Source organism: Balaenoptera acutorostrata, chromosome 5 (assembly GCF_949987535.1).
Source record: "Balaenoptera acutorostrata chromosome 5, mBalAcu1.1, whole genome shotgun sequence".
NCBI lineage: Eukaryota > Metazoa > Chordata > Mammalia > Artiodactyla > Balaenopteridae > Balaenoptera > Balaenoptera acutorostrata.
The window spans coordinates 27,283,826-27,307,565 of record NC_080068.1 but is presented as its reverse complement, the minus strand read 5'-3'; the positions used below and the strand labels follow the sequence as shown (position 1 = coordinate 27,307,565).

The 23,740-nt window shown below is 37.2% G+C and overlaps 1 protein-coding gene across 3 annotated transcripts in view; it reads right to left on the bottom strand.

The window, feature by feature from the left end:
* HHIP (hedgehog interacting protein) overlaps positions 1-23,740 on the bottom strand; it is a 95,230-nt gene that overhangs the window by 35,856 nt on the left and 35,634 nt on the right. For all 3 annotated transcript variants that reach the window (XM_007189360.2, XM_028168313.2, XM_007189361.2), the window contains exons 5-7: positions 1,355-1,506; positions 802-975; positions 32-175 (exon numbers count right to left, since the gene is read on the bottom strand). In XM_007189360.2, coding sequence (XP_007189422.2) covers positions 32-175; positions 802-975; positions 1,355-1,506 — 470 coding nt within the window. The remainder of the gene's footprint in view (positions 1-31; positions 176-801; positions 976-1,354; positions 1,507-23,740) is intronic.

The following is a 23,740-nucleotide window of genomic DNA, read 5'->3' as shown; positions in this document are numbered from 1 at the left end:
GGCGGGAGAGAGGACGGGCTTGTGTTCTCACCTGCCTGGATCGTGGAGGCCATGGGCAAACACTTCCGGGGGCTGGTTGGTGCTGTTGAAGTGCGGGTTGCTCCTGGGTATGGAGTAAGGCACGTGGCACATGGCAGTATCCACGTCCAGCCGGAGCACGGAGCCTGTGAAGTCGCTGAGGAATCGGAGGACAACGTGAGTGCCTTCCGTTTTTGTTACGTATTGCACCTACACTCAATGCAGGGGAGTTGTCCTATGGCTAAAAAAAACCACCCGCCGCCCCCCATTGGAGACAAAATTATCAAAGTTCCAAATTCCATATCGTGGCAAATGAAACCAGAGGCAGTTTGGTTCCAGACAAGTGGCAGCACCGAGACACAGCTCGACAGTGGCTGAAGGCTGCAGCATTCATTGGTGGTGCGCCGCTTTTGGCATCCTTCCTCTAAAATGTTTTCTTTTTTTTTTTTTTTTTGCCAAACCACATATTTAACGTCCCCCAGGAAGCTCCGCTGGACAATGTTGGTCCATTAGGTAGAATGTCGAAGGCAGCAGGGGTGTGCAAGGCAGCTACTGCACAAACCCCACAGCAGGAACTCGTTTTAGGACATCTCAGTAGAGCGACTTTCAAAAATATTATAACAGCATATTTATTTGAATTCCTCTTCATGTTATAAATGCAGATGCTGATAATAAAAGTTGACTATTTAACCGAGGTGATATAATTCAAAGACATAAGTGATATAACTCACTTAAAACATTTTACCATCAAGGGGCACCTGTGTTTTTGTGTTATTTTTTTACCTTAACCCATCCATTTCTTCCATATCATCCAGAGTGATCATCCCATCACCGAGGATTATGTACAGAAAGCCGTCAGGACCGAAGAGCAGCTGTCCTCCCAGATGCTTTCTGTGGAGTTCTGCGACTTCAAGAAACACTCGGGCTGTTCTCAGATCAACCTGATGGGGATTTTTTCTACGTGGTGGGGAGGAAACAAACCATGATTGTGAAAGATGTAAGGTGAACCCACAGAAAGTAAATAGGGCACAGAGGGGGAAGCAAACACGTGGCATGTAAATAAGCAAACATACTGAAAATGTAGCCATTAAAAATTACTGAAAAATTACGTTAGCCTCTAGGTTTCCAAAGTGGCATTTAACTTGAAAGAGAATTGTGGAAAAGTGCCAAAGCTACCATTTTTCGCAATTTTCCTTAAAGACACACACGGGATTTTTAAGCCAGATGGAGATTGGGGTTTAATTATTGCCACCTGATGGTTAATTATTTGTAACTTCTAAACAAAAAATTATAAAGAGATAATGAGAAAATAAGGTTACATGTCTTTTACTGGTACCTGGATACTGTGTATTCCACAACTCTGAGAATATGGTCATGAGGCCCCATAGCCCACCGCTCTTGGTTGGTGGTATAAGACACATAGAGCTTTCCATTTTTCTTGTAATTGGGATGGAATGCAAGGCTTAGTAGTCCTCTTTCATCTCCTCCCTGCAGTCAAATGAAAAACACAAAGAATTGTGAAGTTAATTATGTTCTTTATTGTGTTTCAACTGGAACCCCCAAAAGAGTCTCTTTCTTTCTCTTGGATAATCTTTGCCCAAACTCTTTTCTTTTCTTCCTTGCCTACTGCACAAAAAGGATTATAAAACATTTCACTTTGCGGAACTCTTTAAGGGTTAGAACAAGACAATTGTCTTGTGTGGTTATCTATGCGCAAGACCCTTACACCACTTTTGTCAAGTGATTTGTGTATGTAATCTGGGGAAGCTAGGAAGACAAGTTTAAGTGCTGTGAAGAATTCTTTGCTGGGTTACTAGGTTGCCTGTAGTTCACAGAAGACAAATAAAAAGGTTCATAATCAGCAGTGACTTCTAATCCAAGTCTCCAAAACCTAAAACACAGTGTGGGCTGCCAACTCCCACTGTCTTGGCAATCTGTTTAGAAAACAGTTAAATTGCTTGTGTAATATGTAAACCTTTGTTTTACCCTGGAGGCTTCTACATCAGTTGTCACAACCGTGGTGGTCTGTTCATCATAGCTAGGTAATAAGCAGCCTTGGCCTCTCTACATGGAAATGAGGTATTTTTACATATATCCCTTCGCTGCCTGGAGTTTTTTTCCTTATAGAAAAATGGAGAAATGAAAGGAGAGCTAAAAGCCAGGGCTGGGATGGGGGTGGGAGAAATCCTAGAGAGGAAAGGAGACACTAGGAAATAAAAGAAAAATCCCAAACAACCTTCTTTTGTTATTGTATGAATGTCAAGAATTGTATACATTAGGCATGCCAAATGCTGTAACAATTAAAACATCATCGTGTGCTTAAATAGAAAGGCATTTTATCTTTATTTTCTGCTAATTCAGCTCGATGAAACTCAATATGGTCTTAGCATTTGTTTTATCCCGCAAGTAGTCTAGGAATTTCTATAATGAAATCAAAGTATCTAAAATTATCTAGATCAGAGACTTGAAGTTCATATTCTGGTGAGCCAGGGAGCACTTCCTCTGTACTCTGCTGAGTTATGCACAGCGGCGAAAAACGTGGCAGAAATTGAAGGTTGCGACTGCCGCTAGGACATCACCTTATACACACTGTTTCATTCAACAGCACAACATTCTTATGGCCAAAAGCTGTAAGTTACTCCTTAGAAATGTTAGAGGAAAAAAAGTCTCTAATACTGCCATTTCTTCACAAGGCTGTGCTCAATCATGGAAACGCTCTCCTGCCTCTGTCCCCCAGAATAGCATGTGTTACTAACAAAGCACAGAACTGTTTGTAGTTTGTGTGCTACAAGGATTTGTGAATTTAAAGCTTTAGGCATAAAAGTTCACTTTTAATAAACACTGTTTGTTTTATTTCCCAGATTAGAGAAAAACTGCTTTCAGAGGTATGCCATCCAAAGCGGAAAACATCCAAACTTTAAGAGTGTGTAAAATAATAAAGTGGATGCAAATATCCCAGACCTACCAAATTATTATTCAAATGTCAAAAAAGGCAGCCTCTTCATTTGCATATCACGACATGATTAATTTTAAGCACAAGAACAAGCTCGCTGAAGGGTAAGTCTCTGTGACTAGGATTTATGAATGAACCTTGGTTTTTTGGGTCATCTTGTTATGATGATTTTAATATTGACTCAACATTGCTGTTTTTCTTCTTATATCTTCAGTAAATAAACATCTCTTGCCTTTCTTATGAGATATTGAAAACCGGGATGTATAACTAAGATTCGATTGTAGAAAAGCCACTGCACATGTAAACCTCCTTGATAGATGTGTAAGGAGGCCTAGGGGTGGGATTTAGTTTGTGATTAATTCCTCTCCGCATATATTTCCCTCTAAAGCTGTGAATGCAGGGTAAGTACTGCAAACCCACTTCACAAATGTTTGCGTTCCACTATAAGAAGCTTTTGTTGAAAGTAGTTCTTTTGTAGTTTTTAATCAAATCATCCGAAAGACAATTTGAGCTGGCTAGCAACATTGTTTAAAACTGTGCTGGTTGCTTTTTGGGAATTAGGAACGTAGAATTCATGCACTGTAGAGAGACAGATGGGAAAACAGATTGAAATAAATCCACATGCGATAGAAGACAGTCGTTTACCTTCAAGATTCACCTATCACACGAATGAATTTACAGGGACATCACTGGCTTTTATTAAAGGACCAAATATGGAAACAGAATGAGACATCTGAATGACAAGAATATAAATCAAAAACGTCATTTTAAAATGTCCTGAATTTTTCAGGTTATAGGATTTACATCTGTGTAATCATTACACGTGATTTCATTTTTTTAAAGTCAACTTCCAGGTGCGAAGTAGTGTTCTGGGTGGTTTAGAAACATGACTAATGACTCAAGTCATTTCAGAGAAATACTCACTTTCATAACTATATTGATGAAAAAATTTAACGTTCTATATGTAAATATCCTAGAGTGTCTCTCGAAACTAGCTTTTAAAATTATATCTTATAACACAACTCTTAAATGTTCAGAGATTGGGAAGGAAGGATATATGACTGCTGTCAGGAGATTTAGCTTGAATTAGCCTGCAAGTTATGCTGTCCATTTAAAGTATGTTCCTGACAAATCATAAAGATGGAGAAGTATGTCCAAAATGTTTTCCTTAGTCACGTGAGAAGCAGCAATGTGTCCAAATATTCACATTATACTTTGTACTTTGTTACTAATACCGATAGCTTTGTGTACACATCGTGCTTCTGGGAGCCTACATCACTGCCTGAACCAAATGGGCAACAAGTCATTTACAAGCAATACTTTAGGGTTTCCTCTGTTTGCGTAACGCTTTTTTTCTTTTTTTTTTCCCAAAGAAGGTTTAACTTTGAACCAGGGTCAGAGGCCATAATGCCAGAACCACCACTAGACATTTGAGGCTTCCAGACCCTCTGTGGTGGCTTCAACCCTAGTCTTCACGGGCACATGGCCGCCTGACAGCCTGAGTGTTGCCCCTGGAGTCAGGACTGGACCAGCAGCCCAGCTCTCCCAGGCTCAGCAGAAAGCCCTTGTGTCAATGTTAGACTGTCTTCTTATTCCTTCTCATCCTTTCCCCTCGTTATGTGTAGCTTTATGGAATTGAAACCATGCCCTTCTTCCAGAAATGTCAAATTACTGAATTGTTTCTGCTGAGCATCTGGGGAGAATGAACCTCTAGTGAATTTAATTAGTTCAGCCAAGCTGTCTTAAAAGGGAGACAGACACGTTCGTAGAACGGCAAATGGAAGATCTGCGGTGCGGGGAGCCGCACCTTTCAAAAAGACACCGACTTCTGACATCATACTTCTGAAAACGGTTAACCCAATGTCCAAAATGTTGTCCTTAGTCATGTGAGAAGCAGCAATGTGTCCAAATATTCACATTATACTTTGTACTTTGTTACTAATACCGATAACTGTGTGTGCACATCGTGCTTCTGGGAGCGTATATCACTGCCTGAACCAAATGGGCAGCAAGTAATTTACAAGCAATACTTTAGGGTTGCCTCTGTTTGGGTAATGCTTTTTTTCTTTTTTTTTTTCACGCTCACTGACTGAAGCCTAAACCAAGCATCATCGTAGGCTACCATGAGCCCCTCTCTTCCCCGTGCTCAGCCCTCTCAATACCACATCAACTTCTGGACAGCCCCTCACCAAGCACCAATGACGCCTCAAAATCAGGTAGCTGAATGATTTGAAAATAACGTCCCTCTACACTCTGGAACCTTGAGATTAACCCAGGTTTCAGAGTAAATCCTAAAACCCTCCTTAGGGACTTTTAATAAGTAGTTAACTGCCGTTCTAATTCTCATTCAGCTCTCAGGAACAATTTCACAGGGTCAGCAGAAAAGAGACAAAACCCCAAAACAAAGAGTACTGATGACTTTCACGTAAGTTCAAGATCAGATCTAGTCCTATAGTTTTGAGATAAACTCTTCCCTGGTGAACACATGGAAGTTCTAACCAATTGACTACAAATATTCCTCCTTGAAGAAAATGAAGCATCTATTGAAAAACACGGAGAATCATAAGGTGATTCTAACAAGAAGTACGTTTTTCTTTTTTAAGAGAAATTGTGGGGCATGGCCTTTCATTATGATATTTTAAAGAAAACACTCCAGTGTGTTCATACTTTCAATGCGGTTAAAGTTAATTTTTTTCTGACTTCCAACTTCTTTAAAATTTGCCTTAATATATATACATTTTTTTCATTCCTGTGCCTTCATATTTCATATTTGGCAATTGACTTGTGTCTTTTAGGAAACAGGACTGGGCAGTACTAAGCTGGGAGCATCATTTCTCATTTTTCCATAGTTTGCTTAGTGACCCTTTGGCAAGTGACTGGCTTCAAGTTCAGTGATCTAGACAACAGCCTTATGGTATAGAGAAAGCAAGGAAACATAGATTAAAGTAACTAATGCACTGCTAAATTCAAGATATTCCTTGTTACCCCCTTGTCAAAACAATTGTGTATTTAACCTTCATTCGACAAATATTTATTGAATACCTACTACGTGTTAGGCATTGTACTTGGCACCAGGGATAAGACAATCAGTGAGAACCAATTCCTGCCCTCCAGGAACTTACCCATGGAAGCAGATAACAAAGTAAGTTTTCAGTTGTTTCATTTCTCCCATAACTGCTTTATGATGCTGATTTGGGGTGAGGGTATTTAAACAGTGCTACACTATTAGAAATATGTATGGCCCAAACACAAGTATTAAGGAGAGTAAATACCAACTCTGGGTCACTTCTGACACAGTATCACTGAGGTTTCTCCACCCTAAAACTTGGTAAGAAAAAGAAAAAAAATCTTGGTTTTATAACAGGTAAATTATTAATTGTCATTTATTAATTGTCATTTACACGTCTATGTTTCGCTGGCACACTCTCAGGAAAGGAACAAGGGGACTTGGAAACCAATGTGGGCCCCTCCTAGTGCAAACCTGTGCTTCTTAGACTGGAACCTTTTGCTGTTTAGAAATGACAGATAGGTTTGTTTGAGAATTATTAGCTCAGATACAATAGCAGGTGTATTGGTTTTCTCTTGCTGCTATAAAAAATCACCACGAACTTAGTGGCTCGAAACGATCCAAATCTATTATTTTAAAATTTGTAAGTTAGAATCAAACATGGGTCTTACTGGGCTAAAATAAATGTGTTTGCAGGGCTGTGTTCCTTTCTGGAGGCTCTAGGGGAGAATCCATTTCCTGTCCCTTCCAGCTTCTAGAAGCCATCTGGCATTCCTTTGTTGATGTCCTCCCCCCTCCATCTTCAAAGCCAATAACAGCAGGATGAATCCTTCTCATATCTCAACACTTTGACCTCTGCTCCCCCTTCCATTTTTAAGAATTTGTGATGACATTGAACCCACCCAGATAATTCAGTATAATCTTAATTCCAGTGCAACCTCAATTCCCCTTTGCCATGTAAAGTAACGTATTCACAGGTTCTGGAGATTAGGATGAGGACATCTTTGGGGGAGGGGCATTTCCTGCCTACCACATGGCTATTTTAATCTATTTTTTAAAAGGATCCAAAGCATTGATGACTTGAGCCATCTTGGCCGTGCCCTGCTGTGAACACCCTGAAACAGGGGGCGGGTGAACTTCACCTATACATTCACAGAGAGATACCTAAGGAGAGCGCTTTCACAGCAAGCATTCTCCCTCAGCTGTGAGTATTGCAAGAACAACCAACACTCTTCAGAGTGAAGTGAAAGCACTTTTCAGAATGGAGGAGGAGAAGGCGGAGACCATCTTTTAACATGTGGACATAGATGAATTCAGTCAAGAGCAAAACTCCTGTGTTAATCCCAGGATGCAAAGAAGGTAAAATTCAATGTGGGCAAACCATTTCCATGGAGGACTGGAGGATTTTAAATGGAGGATTTTAAACTCACTAAAACTGTGTTATTTTGCTTTGTTCATAAGTTTTGAAACACACTGTAGGGTATTCATTTCTCCAACAACTCCTGGAAGAGATGAGAAGCATTGCTTTTCAATAGTTCCAAAAGTCTAATTTGGTCTCAGAAAGGAGTCAATCCCCTGAGGCCCCTGACTTAGTTTATGGGAGGGACTGCATGATGTGGTCTGTGCTATACCAAAAAATGTACTTGGTCCTTGGCCCTGGATCTTGGCACAGAGCTCCTAAAACCATTGGAATTTCCTGAGTGAAAGGAGTGTCTTTTGTACTTCATAATGAGCCCTGTCAACCTTACCTGAGTTTATGCTAATGAAGGGACTCTTGGTGGGCCCCCAGCTAGCTTCAGAATGGGGGCTGGTAGCCAGAGGAACCAAAAAATGTGATTGAAGGATTGGAGCTTTCAGTCCCACCCACCAACCTCCAGGGAGGGGAGAGGGACGGGAGGTTGAATTCAATCATCGACGGCCATGATTTCATCAATCATAGCTGCCTAAGAAGCCTCCATAAAACCGTAAACAATGGAGTCCCGAGAGCTCCCAGGTTGGTCAACACATTGAGGTGCTGGAGGGTGTGGAAGTGCTGGAGGTGCCCAGAGAGGGCACGGAAGCTCCATGTCCCCCTAATTCCCATACCTTGCCCTGTGCATCTCTTCCATCCAACTGCTCCAGAGTTATAGCTTTTATAACAAACCCGTAATAGTAAGTAAAGCAGTTTGCTGAGTTCTGTGAGTCTTTCTATGAGTTATTGAGCCTGACGGGGAGCTTGTGGGAAGCAGAAATGTGGGTAGCATGGGCACCCCGTTTGCAGCTGGTACCTGTAAGGGAGACAGTCTTGTAGGACTGAGCCCATCATCTGTGGAGTCTGGACTAACTCCAGATAGTGTCAGAATTGAACTGAGTTGTTGGACACCCAGTTGGTACTGGAGAATTGGTTGATGTGAGAAAAACAAAACAAAACAGCTCTGTCATTTGGTGTCAGAGAACACTCCAGAAAAAATCCAAGAGGTTCTTTAGCCCATCCTCCTTTCTAGGGAGAAGGAGGTCATGGTCAACTCTATCAAAGAAGTTGAAGTTAGACTTGGAATAATTTGGTAGTGTTCCTGTCATACAAATTTTATTTTGGAAATGAACATTTTTATAAAATATCTTGTGCCATTTTATTACTCACTCTTTTGGCTTTTCTTACCTTCACTGTTCTCTGAGCATGAAACCAGCCACAATATACTGAGGACCTATCACTCATAGTACTAATTCTCCCCTTTTCTTTAACATTTCCTCTATTTTTCCACATTTGGCTTTTCTTTTAAATAAGTCTGTAACTTATTCTAATTACTCTTGGTTTCCTGATAACTGAACGCTCTTCACGGCATTGTCTTGTCTCTATAAGGCCTCTTCTCTGCTTAATTGTATTTACCCACTGTTCTAGTTCTTTAGGAAAGTATTTATAATTTTCAAATGCTGGCAGGGCCCATGCTTACCTCGACCATACCCACCTGACAAAGAGGTCTGTCCTGCTTCAAATGGATTTGGAGAGCTGCTAGGAGATACCCAGCAATTCAGAGCTTTTAGGAAGTGTTTTATGGGGTGTATAACTTCTGGTATGTAGCAATTGGTCCATGTCAAATCTACATTTAGGATTGTACAATTTATCTTCTGAAGGTAGCAAATGCAAAAACAGACTAGAAAAGTACAAATGAGAGGATAAAAGATACCCTAGATGGAGACCAGCTATCTCAAAGTCACAGTACCCTCTTCAACAATTCTCTTCCCCACTCTTTTCAAGCATAAACAAAATAAATCAGTCACAAAGGGTTTAAGTTATGACCTACACAGAGGGAAGATACTAGAAGCGGTTATTTTCTAGAATTTACAGCTTTCCAGCTGCTTCTTATTCCAGGTACTAATATTCTTTTGACATCTCATGCCTATGGGGAAAAAAGTATATACACATTCAGTTACATATGTAAAAACTGTTATGGTCACAATCATTTATGTATGGGTGTGCATGATTTATTTTATACAAACTTTATATTTGTCAAATGGAATCAACTTTCATGTTTCTATTTTTCCCTAGGCTTTTTACCATTTGAACTGTGATATTTGATACAGGATGGCACATTAGAGAGTGGATTGACTTGTCCCTTTTACATTGTTCCAGGCAGCAATTAGCTGCTGTAGAACCTTTAATATATGCTGTCCAATGAATCCAATATGGTATCAGGGAATGGCTTGAGCACTAAGGGCTCTTTGGCTCAATATGTGTCAAGTGTTAATAATATCTGTCATGTTCCAAAGTTCAGTTCTCCAAAACATCTTCTCTAAAAGAAAACAATGCTTCAATAAAACTAAACAGTGTGGAACATCTATTTGAAATGATTACAAAATACCAAAGCTACAAAAAGTATAATAAACTCTTCTTAAAAACAAAATCCTAAACCAGTTTGCAAGGCAGAAATAGAGACAAAGATGTAGAGAACAAACATATGGACACCAAGGGGGGAAAGCGGGGTTGGGGGGTGGTGGTGGTGGGATGAATTGGGAGATTGGGATTGACATAGATACACTAATATGCATAAAATGGATAACTAATAATAACCTTCTGTATAAAACAATAAATAAAATTCAAAGCGAAAACAAAAGCAAAAACAAAATCCTAGCACTAAACACTTTTCTGAAGAAGGAAATGTATAGAGACGTTGGCAACACTTAAAGAAAGCAAAGCTCTTATGCTGTATGTTTAGGGTACCTGAAAACAAATTAACAAAAGTTTGACAAAAACTACAAGAATATTCATGGAATTAAAAATGAATAAAAATGATAATTAAAAAAGACTAACTACCTTAAACTCTTCTATTGCAACCTACAGGTTTAATACTTGCTGGACCTTAGATTTTTAAAAGTACACATTTCCTGTATAAAACAGGGTATTCAAATATCTTGTAATAAACTAAAATGGAAAATACTCTGAAAAATATTATATAGACAGATATAAAAATTATATGTATATAAAGGAATCACTTTGCTGTATACCTTAAGCTAACACTATATTGTAAATCAACTACACTTCAAATAAATAAATAAATAAAAATGTTAAAAACACACATTTTTAGACTGAATTATAAATGAGTAAAATATTGGGCAGCTACATTATTAGTCACAGCAAAATGTCAGATATGTAAATTAGGAACTAGACCAATTCTCCACTAGACTGTAAGCTTCTTAAAGGCAGGGACTTCCTCTTGGTATTTCTAGTGTCTTACAAAGTAAGACAAAGTGCCTCACAGTGGAAGGCTTGTCATAAAAGGTAACATGTATTGAGCTCTTACTATGTGCCAGAAACCACACTAAGTAATTTGCAAGCATTATCTTGTTTAAAACTTTACAACAACTCTAGAGTTTAATACTATTTTATTATTATCTTTATTTTCTGGATAGGGACACAGAGGCATGAGGATTTGAGTAACTTGCTCCAAATGTGCAACTAGAAGAGGCAAAGCAGAGATTATCTGATTGGAGGAGAAATAATGTAAACTGTTATGTTCTACCACCTCACCAAATATTTCCTAAATGAAAACATGAACAAATACAAAATAGATAGTATTCCCTCATCAGCACCCATTGTTCACGGACTGAGGCAGTACTGAAACAGTCTTACTTAAGTTTACAAAACTGTGTGGGAGAATAAAATGAAGCTTATGTATCAGTTATTTTAACCCAAAGGTTAATTTAGGCTTAAAGCAAGGCGCTGATAAACTGACTATCTGGAAAAAAAATCCTGACTTATGTACATTTCCATGGTGTAAATACTCTTGCCATGGCCAATTTCAAACTGGCAACTTGATGTCTGACTGTGGTGTGTGAAGAGGTGAGCACATCAGCTCTGGTAAACCCTGGACCACCACTGCAGGACATTTCTATTCTCCTTCAAGCCTCTTTTATTCTTTTCCCCACTAGTATTGGGCTCTTATCTTTTATCTCCTGCTTTACAATTTTATCAAAACTATTCCTTTCAATGCAAAGCACTCAAATCTTTTTGTGAATTGAAACAGGGTTCAAAATATTAAATAAGTCATTAATTTAAGATGAGGGAGGAGGTACTTTTTTTTACTGGATTTTAGATGAAACTATACGTAAAAACTAGCATACCACCAAAAAATAGAGTAGAACGCTCAACAATCCTTTCAAGGAGTTTACTTGGTTATTTCAGGGGCAAGAAAGGCAACGGAAAACTCCTTGGTAATAATCTCTCCTCCCTCTCATAAAGTTGCTCAGATAATCAAAGAAGACAATAAATGCAAAATCATTTTGTAAATTCCAATGTGCAATCTGAATGGAAGATACAGCTATTACAATGGACAGAGAGGTAAGAGCCATCCTTAAACTCAATTGATCCATAAAACAATCAGATATTGGAAGGGAATGTGATTTTGAAGTAGAGAATGTGTAGCCCTACATTTGAATCAGATGAGGAATGCATTTAAATTATGTAGAGGGAATATTATCTTGCCGGCTACCATCTGAAGAACTTTTGGACTTCAGAAAATTGCAGGCATGGAAAGGCACAGTTATACTTATATTTAGCACCAGGCTTACCACATAGTTTTGATAAAGATCTGTCTATATCTCTTCAGAAGATTTAGATGGTATGTGTTACCAGTGGCTTATTAATGAATGATTTGCAAGACTCAAGGTAATCTGAATTTTTATCCTAGCGTTGAAACATATACACTTGGCTACTGTAGGAATCTTACTTTTTTTTTTCTCAGTTAAAAATATATATAGTGTTTGTATACTCTAAAGTTAAACATAAAGTGATTTCTTTAGTAGACAAGCAAAAGGAATGGGAGAAACAAATTAACCCCAATATTTGTTCTCTAGTAATACAGATGGCAAGTCACAATATTTTCTCCCCTCTGAAAACAAACTCTATGTAAAAATGCACTTCCAAGATTTATGATAGAAAAATATGCATTCTTGATATTGGCAAAGAGCTGGGAAAATTACCTCAGAGCAATATTACAGATAAAAGACACTGAATTTAGACGCAAATTTGAATATCCAGTTATGAACTAAGAACCTAAAATTATTCAAACAGTATGTGAGAGTATGTACATCCATTAAAAATATACATATAAAAGTATTAAAAATATACATATCCCCAAAGATTTGATTATGCTACAAATAAAGGAAATATTTGTTTATGTTTGGGGAGTTTCAATTTTTACTTCTCTCACTCCCTCAAGGATTTCCTTTGTAGGATTATTCTTAAAGTGTAAATATTTTTAAAAAAAATATTAAGTTGACAAATATTGGGCAAGCCTTGTTAGAAAAGCAACTAATTCCTCTGGAACAAGGAAGACGATTTAGAAAATATCTTAACTCCTTCAAACACCAAAACTGTATTTTACTTAATAGGTAAGAAGAAGTGTCATTCTATCGTTTCACAGCTTGGAAATATCTTTCTTAGAATGACTTGGTCTGTCATAAAGAAAAATATTTTTTCATAGTTTATTAATAAAGGTCTAACAGATGTAAGGATTATTAACTTTTATAAGAAAAAGAGTAAAAATTTTAATGAAATTATTAGAAATATTAAATTTTCATATTGAAAGCTAAAGAAATAAAATGGACTCATATGATTTCATTTACCATCTTTAAAGCTAAAATCTTTGCGGCATAAAGTCTGACCATTTTATTTTAAACATTAAACCCAAGGCTATAAGCATGTTTCCTTGATATTTTCATCTGATTTATACCTTTGTAGTCTGAAAAATCTTTTGTCTCCTGTCAGAAAATGGAAGATTCAGGGTCCTTCCAATGAAAGAAAAAAAAAAATCACAATATTAAGGATTAATGCCTCACTCTAACTAAGGGTACAAAATTGTTTTAAATGAATTTGACCTCTTGCTTTTATAAAGTTTGCTTTTTATGACGTGTGGCTAATATGATGGTCATGCAGCTAAAAGCATTATCTTCACATCATTATATAGAAATACAACACTAGGATACTTGAGTTTCCTAGTCATGTTTCACTGCTCTTTGCCATTATATATTTCCTATTGTTACTCGAAAGAACTCAAATTGACTTATATGAGAACAAACATTAAACAATTAAGTAAGATTATTGCTTTGAAAAGAAACCTTGAAAAAACCCCCAAGAGTTTAGACCACCAAGGAGCACTAATAAATTTAAGAAAATATGAAGTTTCCTCTATGTGACTTCTCTTGAAAAGTTATGCAATAGATTGCTTCAACTTCAAGGTCATATAAAAATTATGGTACTTTTGAAATTACTTTCTGAGTAGAGTTTGCACTTACATGATTTAGACGTCAATTAAACTTGCAATTTACCCAAAGAGTAAAATGAAATTCTTTGAATCTGATATTTTCATTAATCACTATTTTACAAAATGATCAAATTCTAGCAACAGAGCAACATTAAAAAATGATCACTCCAAACCTTCATTTTTACATTAAAAAATCATTCTTACTCCAAAATATCATTAGTTACAAATCAACATTTAGTAAACAAACATTTGCTATGCCTCAGATATCCAAATTAAGCAACTCTTTTTGAAATTTGATATATTACATATTTACAGTAATTCTGAATAAAAGTAATGAATATATATTTCTGGAAAAATGCATCTTGAATATTAAATTAGGTAACAATGTAAAATATAAATTTTTGCCGTTCCATGTTTTCTATAATCAGGAACGTATGATACTATATGGCATTAAGTGTGGGAACTATATATTACAGATATCTGAAAAATCTGAAGTCCAGATTAAAGATATGAAAGTAATTATAAAATCAGAATAGGATTTATGAAGAAAGACTAAAGGGAGGGCTGGTATTTCTTAAGTTCACAAAAGAAAAAAATCTGAGTGCACATAACTTGCTTCAAATACATGAAGATTTATTTTAAGGAGGGCAGTGTCTAGCTGTTCACCTTTTCCAGGGAAGTTTCACCAGGAGGACAGTTTTCAGTGCAAAAGAAGCTCTGTTCCCTATAATTCTTAATATAATGGAAAATTTGCTTTACATATTTAGGGATAATATAATTTCGGACCAAAAGGCAGAACTTGAGGACACTTCTGATATTCAAATTGCCTGAATTAGTGTTCTTAGTGAACTGAGGGAAGAGCCAAACAGGAAAAAGAGCAGAGTTTTCTAATATGTTTATAATTCGACATTTGTAGCAATGTGGACAGAACTGATGACACACTAATTGCCCCGTTTTCATTCACAGAATCACCATGCAGAGAGTAGTTCCTGGTTCTCAAACATGGGGCAAATGAAGTGTTTATAAAGGTTCCACTTTCCCAACTGCCAGCGCCACCCCCTCCACCAACATCCACAGCGCGGTTACCATTTATCCTCACTCACTGCACAGCTTTGCTCTCAGATTCCAGTACTCCACTCAATCATCGGGGGGCAAATATGGTGAGTCAGTTGCTCCCAGTTCATTAGGCATCAAATTCCTATTCGTTGGTGTCGAGGATGGGCCCAAGGATTTAGACAGCCTAGGTTTGCAACTTGGCTCTTCCACTTGTTAGCTTTTTACATGAGAAAGTTACTCAGTTGACTCACCTTCAAAACAGGGACATTTGCTATCTCAAAAGTTGTTGGGAGGTAGTTAATTGAAAGAGTGTAGAGTGGGCCCTGACACAAGATGATGTTCATCAGAAGTCATCCAATGTTACTATAGGCCACGGCCAGCTATTGTATTCTAGTTGGGGGAAGAGTCTTTAGACAAGTAAGCCTACAAACAAATGCATAATTCAATGTTGGAGAGGACTAAAAACAAAAGAATAGGGTGTTATTGGAATGCATATCAGGGGGAATCCAATTTAGACTAGGGCGGGTCAGGGAAGGCCTCTCAGAAGACATGCATTCAAGTTGAGACTTCAGGAGCCAGACAATGAAAGGGAAGAAAATTCCAAGGAATGAAAGAATAGAATCTCCCAGAGAGACACTTCATTAATATTGGGTATAATTCTTTGGGAAAAGAGAAATGTAAGGAAAGAGTACAAAAGTACACACACTCTTCCATTCCTGCTCTCTGACCATGGAGAGGTTTAGGGATCTGAGGTCATGGATGAATAGAGTGAAATAAAGGTGGGTCTTTAATATGTGAGCTGGGTTTGAATCCCTGCTTTGTGACTTAACAAGCTGTTTGACTTTGGGGAAGTAATTTAACACACTGGAACTTCAGGTTTTGTTTTGTTTTTTCTTATTGTAAATGAATTATAACTTCTACTTCATCAGGTTTCCTTTTTTAATGAAAAATACAATAAAAATTTTAAGTTACTAACACTCAACTGGTCCATATTAGCTGCTCACTAATTAGCTCTTTTCTCCCTCATCGTGAGGCATGGAGCGATGGGCTTGTAGTTCATGTACATGACAGTAGGCAACAGAGTGCTATCCTTAAATGTAAGGAAGGATTGAGAGTTTAGGATTATATCCAGGGATGAATAATCATTTATTCATTCATCAATTATTCTAACAGAGCTATAACCTCAAACCAAAATGTACAATATAAGATCAGCTGTAAAAGAAGTGATAATTTGATTATTCTTCCTAAGCACTTATAGTTTTTTTCATCTTGATAGGGAAAACTATCTTTTCTGTCTTGACGGTTTCAAGTGGAAAACTATGGTTGGGTAAAATGTTTGGTTTGTTTCTCATTTGATGGCATGTGTGACAAAGTGACTTTCAGGGTGAGGACCTTGGAAAGGGCATTGCTGATGGCCTTTGGTTTTCTCATGTGTGGCATCTGCAGTAAAGCTGCTTGTTTTACTGTATATTTGTAATTATGTGAAATCAAATTAAGGAACCAATTTTAAAAGGCCATCTTTATATAGGAAATCTAAATCTACATACTTATTTAATTACATAAATAAAGATACTTAATGTTTGTATTTATACATAACGTGTGAATATAAAAAAAGAAAATATAAACATAAACACATTAGCAAAAACTACATAGATACTTTAAGAATCATCATATGGTTAAAAAAGCAAATTTCCAGAAGCAGCAGTTCATCAGCTGAATTATGGACACAAATATCAGTAATATCCACAAACTGCCTTGTTCTGCTCTTTCTTAAATATTTCCAGACACAAAATATATTGCCTTTTATGTTACACCTATAAGCCTAGAGAGTGGGAATCAGGAAATGTGAAATTACCAATCAAAATTAATATGCATAATATAAAACCTTTTAAGGAATTTTTTTCTTACACTTATAGCCAAAATGTAAGGCCATGTTGATGTGAATATTAGAAATCCAAGTATCCAGAAACCCACATTTTATCACTGTAAAAATGATAAAGGAAGTCATTTCTTTTATTGGAAAATGGGTAATTTTTTCATTGTGTGATAAACAGCAGACTATCACAGATACATGTGAGACTGTCTGGAGAACTCTCAAATATACAAGGAACATTCTTTTGTATAATACCACACATGATCCTAGAGTCGTCTAGAAGCAGGAAATGGCCTGAGACAGAACTGCCCTTACTGATGCTGGGGTGCCTTTGGCATCCATCCTTTGCTGTTGAGCTGCTGAAAACACAGATCAAGCTAAGTTTTCTTTGAATCAAGTAATTTCCTGATATAAATCTAAACGGAGGTAAGAAAACCATGGACAGGATAAAGGACAGCTCATTTTTCTTCTTCGGCTATGAGAGGTTTTTGTTTCTGTTGGCTGTGTCTGACGATAAGAAGAGCCTTACCCCACTTCCTACACACAGGTTTGTAAAAAGCTCATCTGATCATTTAACTCTGCTTCCTTAAAACAATAACAAAACAAAGCTTTCTGACTCTCATTACCTAAAAAATAAGTTCAAGGGATTAGAGAGGGAACACAAGACCCTTTACAAGACAGCCCTAACCTCTTTTTCCAGCCTCAGCTTCTGCCATGCTATCTCAATGCTACCCAGGTTTTCACATCCTGATGCCTTTGCATGTGGTTATTTCCTCTGCTTGGAAGACCATCCCCATCTAGTTGCTGGGGAAGAACTTATAGATCTTTTAAGACCCAGCTCCAGCTCTTCTGCAGTCTACTCTGATCCCAGAGCATGCCTCTCTCTTTTTCTTCCTAGCACTTTCTACATATTGCTAGGACACCATATCACTAGCCTATTATGTTGTGTTGATTGTACTTACCAGTCTCCCTACTCCATAAAGAAGAAATCTTGAATGGAAATCAAATCTGATTATTCTTTGACTGTATCCCAGCACTCAACCCAATGGCTGACACCTAATAGGCACTCAAATAGTTGGCAATATGAATAAAAGACTATAAGACCTATAGCTCCATCTCATGTATTATATATATCTTTGCCCCATGCTCTTCTAAGGCTCAATTTTATCAAATAAATCATTTAAGAGGATTTATCTAGAAAAGGTATTAGAGTAAAGCCTCAGTAAAAATAGAAAGTTAACTTCCACTTGGTATTAGTAGAACAAAGGAGCATATTGCTAAAATTTACATTGGATGGTTATGAAAAGCCTTTCTCTAATTGCAACTAGTAATGGTCTGTAAAATATTACTCTAAAATTGTTCTTCGAGTTGTAGACTTATCCAAGCAGTAGTTCAGACAAAAATACAAGGTAATTATTTCCCATTATGAGTTTACTATCATGCTGGTTTTCATGATAAATGTGTAAAAGAGAACTGATGATAATATAGTGGTCTTAGAATTACTTCCTAGAATTAATGTCACTAGAAAACATCAGGTAAAGTATTAAGGGATAATGCCAGACAATTTGTTTTTCTTTATAACTACTGGTCTAGAGCTTTAGAGCTTCAGAGCAAAAACACTAATAAAAGTCAGTCATCATTATGATGTCATTCTCATAATTTCCTTAGAAATAAACCAGCAAGTACAAAAAATATTTATAATGTACGACATCATCTATGTGCCTTTCCATTGCTTAAACTTTGGGTTATATTTAGTGAGATTTTCTGTTTGTTATAAAGAACATCTTCTAGATGAAACAAAATACATTACTAAAAGCCCTCTAAAGTCAAACTACCTTTGTGAATTGCACGTGTGCAGGAGTAGCTTAAACGCTATGGACTAAGCTTAAACTGTATGACCTAATCCAACAACTTATAAAAATATTTTTTTTCATTTTTGTGACCCTAACTCTTTGGAAGATATTTATCTGTCATTGAAATGGTTTAAGTATCTAAAAGGAGCTCCTAAATAATATCTGTCTACTGGTATGGCATGGGCCCTAGATGACATTTATAACATACCAAACTTGTTGGAGAAATAAGTGCGCCAATGACATTTATAGTTATAGTTTTTGGTGCTCTTACTTTAAACCCATAAAATGTCTATGGCCTTTAACCACATCCAATTTACGAGTAAGGACAACTTACACAGAATAGGAGACACAGGAGAATTGAGAAGTTTTGTGTATATGAGAAAGAACTCCCAACTCTTCCACTCCTGCATACAGCTTCTTAGATGATGCATTTCCTCATTTCTCCCATTCTGCAACTGTTTCATCTGGCAGAGTTCATTAATGTCTACCCACTTGACACAGTCTCTTTGACATTTAACATGCTCCCCATGACATGTGTCTTTTGGTGTGCGAAATGGAGTTGGAGAAACAACAGAACAAAAGAGCCTCAGGTTTCTTCAAATACATCAGACAGGCATAACCCTTCTCCATAAGTTCTAATATTTAGACTCCCAATTTGTTTTGGCAGAAGAATCAAACTTCCCATTCATCTAAGATAGGGAAAGCCTTATCTCACCACAGGTGAGCCTTTTCCCCAAGATTTGCATGAATAATGTATTTTCACCTGTTGGCTGCTCGGGACTTCAAAAAAAGAATCTCCAATTAATTCTACAGAAGGACATTCTGTCAACCAACATCAAATGGACTCTTCTAGCAAGCCACACTTAACTTCCTTTACAATCACATTGCTCCAGGCCAAATCAAGCTTAGCTTCTTTTTCTGCTTCAACAAGATGTTCCAGGGTTGACCCATACTTGGGAACAGAGGCTGATGGGAGCAGGAACATGATCTGAGTCTAGCTTTGTGTTAGTTCATTATGGAATGCTCAGTGGAGAGAGCAGAGTTGGAAATCAATGCTGATTCTGGAGCAAAATTTCTTCGAATGTTCACAGGTTGGTTTTTGGATGGTTATTGCACAATTACTAGAGTCAGACAGACAGGAATTTGAATCTTAGTTCTGCCAGTTTCTAGATATATATCATTGAGAAGATTATTAACTTTTCTGAACATGAGTTTCTTACCTATAAAATAGGAATAAAAATACCCAGATTATAGGACTATTAATAACACCCAGAATTAAAGGAGGTGTACCTTAAAAAGTCTCTGAAATAGAGTGAAACTTCAAAACGGTACATCCCTTTCCCTATCAAGTTAAAAGGTGTATGTAAATAGAGTATAAGGTATCATATTCAACTTTGATAATGCTGAAGTGGCCAATAGACCAATAGCAAAAAGATTCCAAAAAGTTACTAGGTACCTGGAACACCAAAAGCACTCAGCAGATCAAATGACTTTTATAGCTTTATGGTCGGGAGATAATTCCCGATTGTGTGAAGAAGGAAGACATCAAAGCATCAGTTTAATCTAGGGCTACTCCACATCTAGAGCCAAAGAATTGGCAGATGCTCACTGATTCTTGAGCATATCTAATACGTTTTCTTGGTTCCTACTTGTAGAAGACTGAAATATCCTCCTTGAGGTTGGTAGAAATTAAGCATTAAGTTTGTACTTGTTTACAGTCAATGCACTAATGTTTACCCTGAACTCTTCTACTTCTAGGTAGAAGACTGGTTGTCTAAGAGATGGATTTGCTTCACATTCAGGCCCTTGATTTGTCTGACCAGTACCATTTGTGGGGTTGTACTTTATAGTGAGCAGTAGCCCTTCTCCTCCACCCCAAAGCACTCTACTTCTATGAAAACAATGCTTATTACAAGGTAGCTTTCCTGGGCAGGACACACGAAGAGAATATTATTAGGCTATCCAAGGAGTTATCACACGGATGGCTGATGCCTAGACAGACAGACACAAGCAGGATTACCCGCTACATTATTCAGTCAAAACCAATGAATGATAAAAGGACTGACTGAATATAACAATCTATAGAGTGACAAAGCTGTGGTATATTACCAAAGAATAAATCACCCTTGCCCTGAAGACTTGATCGCTTATCTTAAGCCAATCTGTCATGGAGCCTAAAAGATAAAGAGTGATGCCTTGAACAGGAATGATTTGGAAAGAAATCCAGGCTAAGTATCTTTCTTTTCAGTGTTTATGCTTTCATATGTATTCTGAGAAACTTTTTGTCCCTGTGACTGCTGAGGCCCGATTAAGGTCTTCTAGGGAAGCTCTGACAACTACACGAGCTGCTTTGCTGAGTGTTGTGGCCTTAGGGCGAGGCAGCAAATAGCCAAATAGCTCTACATTCTCATTTCTTTGTCTTCTTCTTTCCACTCAGAGTCACTCACATCTTTAATAACCTTTTAGTAGTCTATATTAAGTCTATACCTTAATAGTCTAAGTTGTTATTAAAAACTTTATTTCTAAATACAATTTATTATGCATAAGCAGAGAGCAAAAGTCTTCCCGATAATTCCTTCTAGAAACATTTCCTATTTTCCCTTTGTTTTCAATATTTCAAACACATCTTTAATCCTCCATTTCTTCCCCATCCTAACTCCAATAGCATCTTTAATCCCCCAAACACTACTCTTTTGAAAGATAATGACTTAATATACTCAGGCTCACAAGATAACAAAATATTGTATTTTAACCAGCCCTTTTCCTTGAATAACTTTTATGCTGTTTCTACTGATTTCTTTCTTTCTTTTTTTTTTTTTTTGACTTTGCAACATTTCCCCAGGGACTGCTTCTCACTAATTTCCTGGCTCTGAAAAAATTCCCTTTCTTTAAGCTCGGTGTCATAATAATACTTCTCCGAGCCTCCAGGGAGGATACGGAACTTAATTATATTATGGCCACTGTACTTTGGTGGCTCAACCACACTTATTTCTTAACCAATTCATATGCTACCAAAGGCGAAACCAAGAGTAACCACTCTTTATGCTTCAGCAACAAGCTGTTCCAAGAAAGCCGTTGTTTATAGTATTGAGAAACTGTTCCTCCAAGCCACATCCCAGTGTAATGTTCAGTTGGCAAAAAGAAGGTTGTATGTTGTTCAACAGGGAAATCTGCCTCATTCGACCACCCAAGAGGGCAGCAAAAATAAGTCACCTAGCAAAGGTGGTCTTTTATACAAAGGTCAAACAGAACTTTACTGGAAACTTTGGGTGGATTGGAAAGTCCTGGCTTAATATAGTGAACTGCATAATTTACCATGTGCTCAAATGTTACTGTTTAAGTAAAGCTTATTGTAAGATCAATGCATGCTCCGTTATGCTTTTTCTTTAAAAAAAAAAAAGTGATTAAAAAGGAATAAAAAATGAAACAAGATGGCTTGTGCAAGATATTGCTTCCAAATCCTGGACACAAGCCTTGATCAGCCCCCTTCTTACTCCTGTTTTCATTTTTTTGGGTTTTTTTTTCCTTCTTCTTTTATTGGACTCTGTCTATAGTGACAAAGTGACAATAAAAGAAGAGGATTGAAAGGAGGAGAGGATACTATGGAAGTAGAAGAGAAAAAGAAGGAGGCTCGGTCATCATGTTGCTTATATCAGGCACAAAATATCAAGCTCAAGTTAACTGAAATTCCCTCAATTTTTAAAACATTTTGTTTTTAGTTATTTTGCTGCCATCATCAAGGTCATTTTTATGTCTATTTTATGATAACGAGTGAGTTATGATCAGCCATGGTATAATTAAGGAAATTTGGTAATTTAAAAATTTATAAAGCTTAGGGTGACTATATGTCCTAATTTGCCTGGACACAGTTCTGGTCTATGTTCTAACAAAACTCTCCTTTCACTCGCAGAAGTATCCCAGTTTGGATGATAAATTAAATGGTCACGCTTAACTTAATACGTACTTCAATTATTGAGCATGCGCGAATGCGCGAAGAGGAGAATTTGGAAAGTATACTTTTAGATGAAAACATCAGCTCTTTGTACTGCAAATGGTGCCACCAAAGTCTGGTATGCGGGAAGATGATATCAGTAGAGTCCCTGTTCCTCAGGAGAGACAATGTCAGTGAAAGGTGGTTAGTGCTACAGTAAAGGGTGTAACTTATGAAGAGTGCTCTTGGGCTATTCTGCATAGGGCAGAAAGAAGGCTGCAGTTATATAGAGGCAGACCTCGGAGATATTGCAGGTTCGGTTCCAGACCACCACAATAAAGCAAAAATCACAATAAAGCCAGTTACACAATTTTTTTGGTTTCCCTGTGTGTATAAAAGTTATGTGTACTCTATACTAGAATCTATTAAGTGTGCAATAGCATTCTGTCTTAAACAACAATGTACATACCTTAATTTTAAAATATTTTATTGCTCAAGAGTGCTAACCATCATCTTAGCCTTCAGTCAGTCGTAGAAGTAACATCAAAGATCACTGATCACAGATCACTATAACAAATATAATCAAAATGAAAAAGTTGGAAATATTGTAAGAATTACCAAAAACGTGACAGAGAGACACGAAGTGAGCAAATGCCATTGGAAAAATGCGGCCGAGAGACCTGCTCCACGCAGGGCTGCCACAAACCTTCCATTTGTAAAAAACGCTGTTATTTGTTAAACGCAATAAAGCGAAGTGAAATAAAATGAGTTGTGCCTGTATAGGCAAGGTTGCACTGTTAATGGTAGGAAGCAGCAGTGTATCCAGGGAGTCAAGATAATGGGTTGGGATTTGAGGTATATATACAAGCCCCAGGGGTGCCAATGACTAATGGGAATCCTACCTAAGTCATTTAGAGTAGAAAGCTACAGAATGCAATCAAAAACACCTATACCATTTTCTTTTCACTAGTTCCAAATACAGAACTCTCAAAAATAGTTCTTTGTAATGACGTCCTAAAAAATCAAAGCCCTGGAAATATAAACCACACAAAAAAATTAGGATTCGAGATAAGACTAAAATGTGCATTTAGAGAAACGTGCTTTTTCAAGAAATCCCTAATTTTGTTAAAACATCATTGTGTAAATGAATGTGGTGTCTTCAAAGATTGAAAGCAGCTTAACTTCTAAGAGAGGAGTGTATTGAGAATAACTAATTGACCACCTAAATCTGGGGTCAGCCAACTTTTTCTTAATGGGTCAGATAGTAAATATTTAAGCTTTTGAGGGCCGTATAGTCTCTCTGTGGCAAT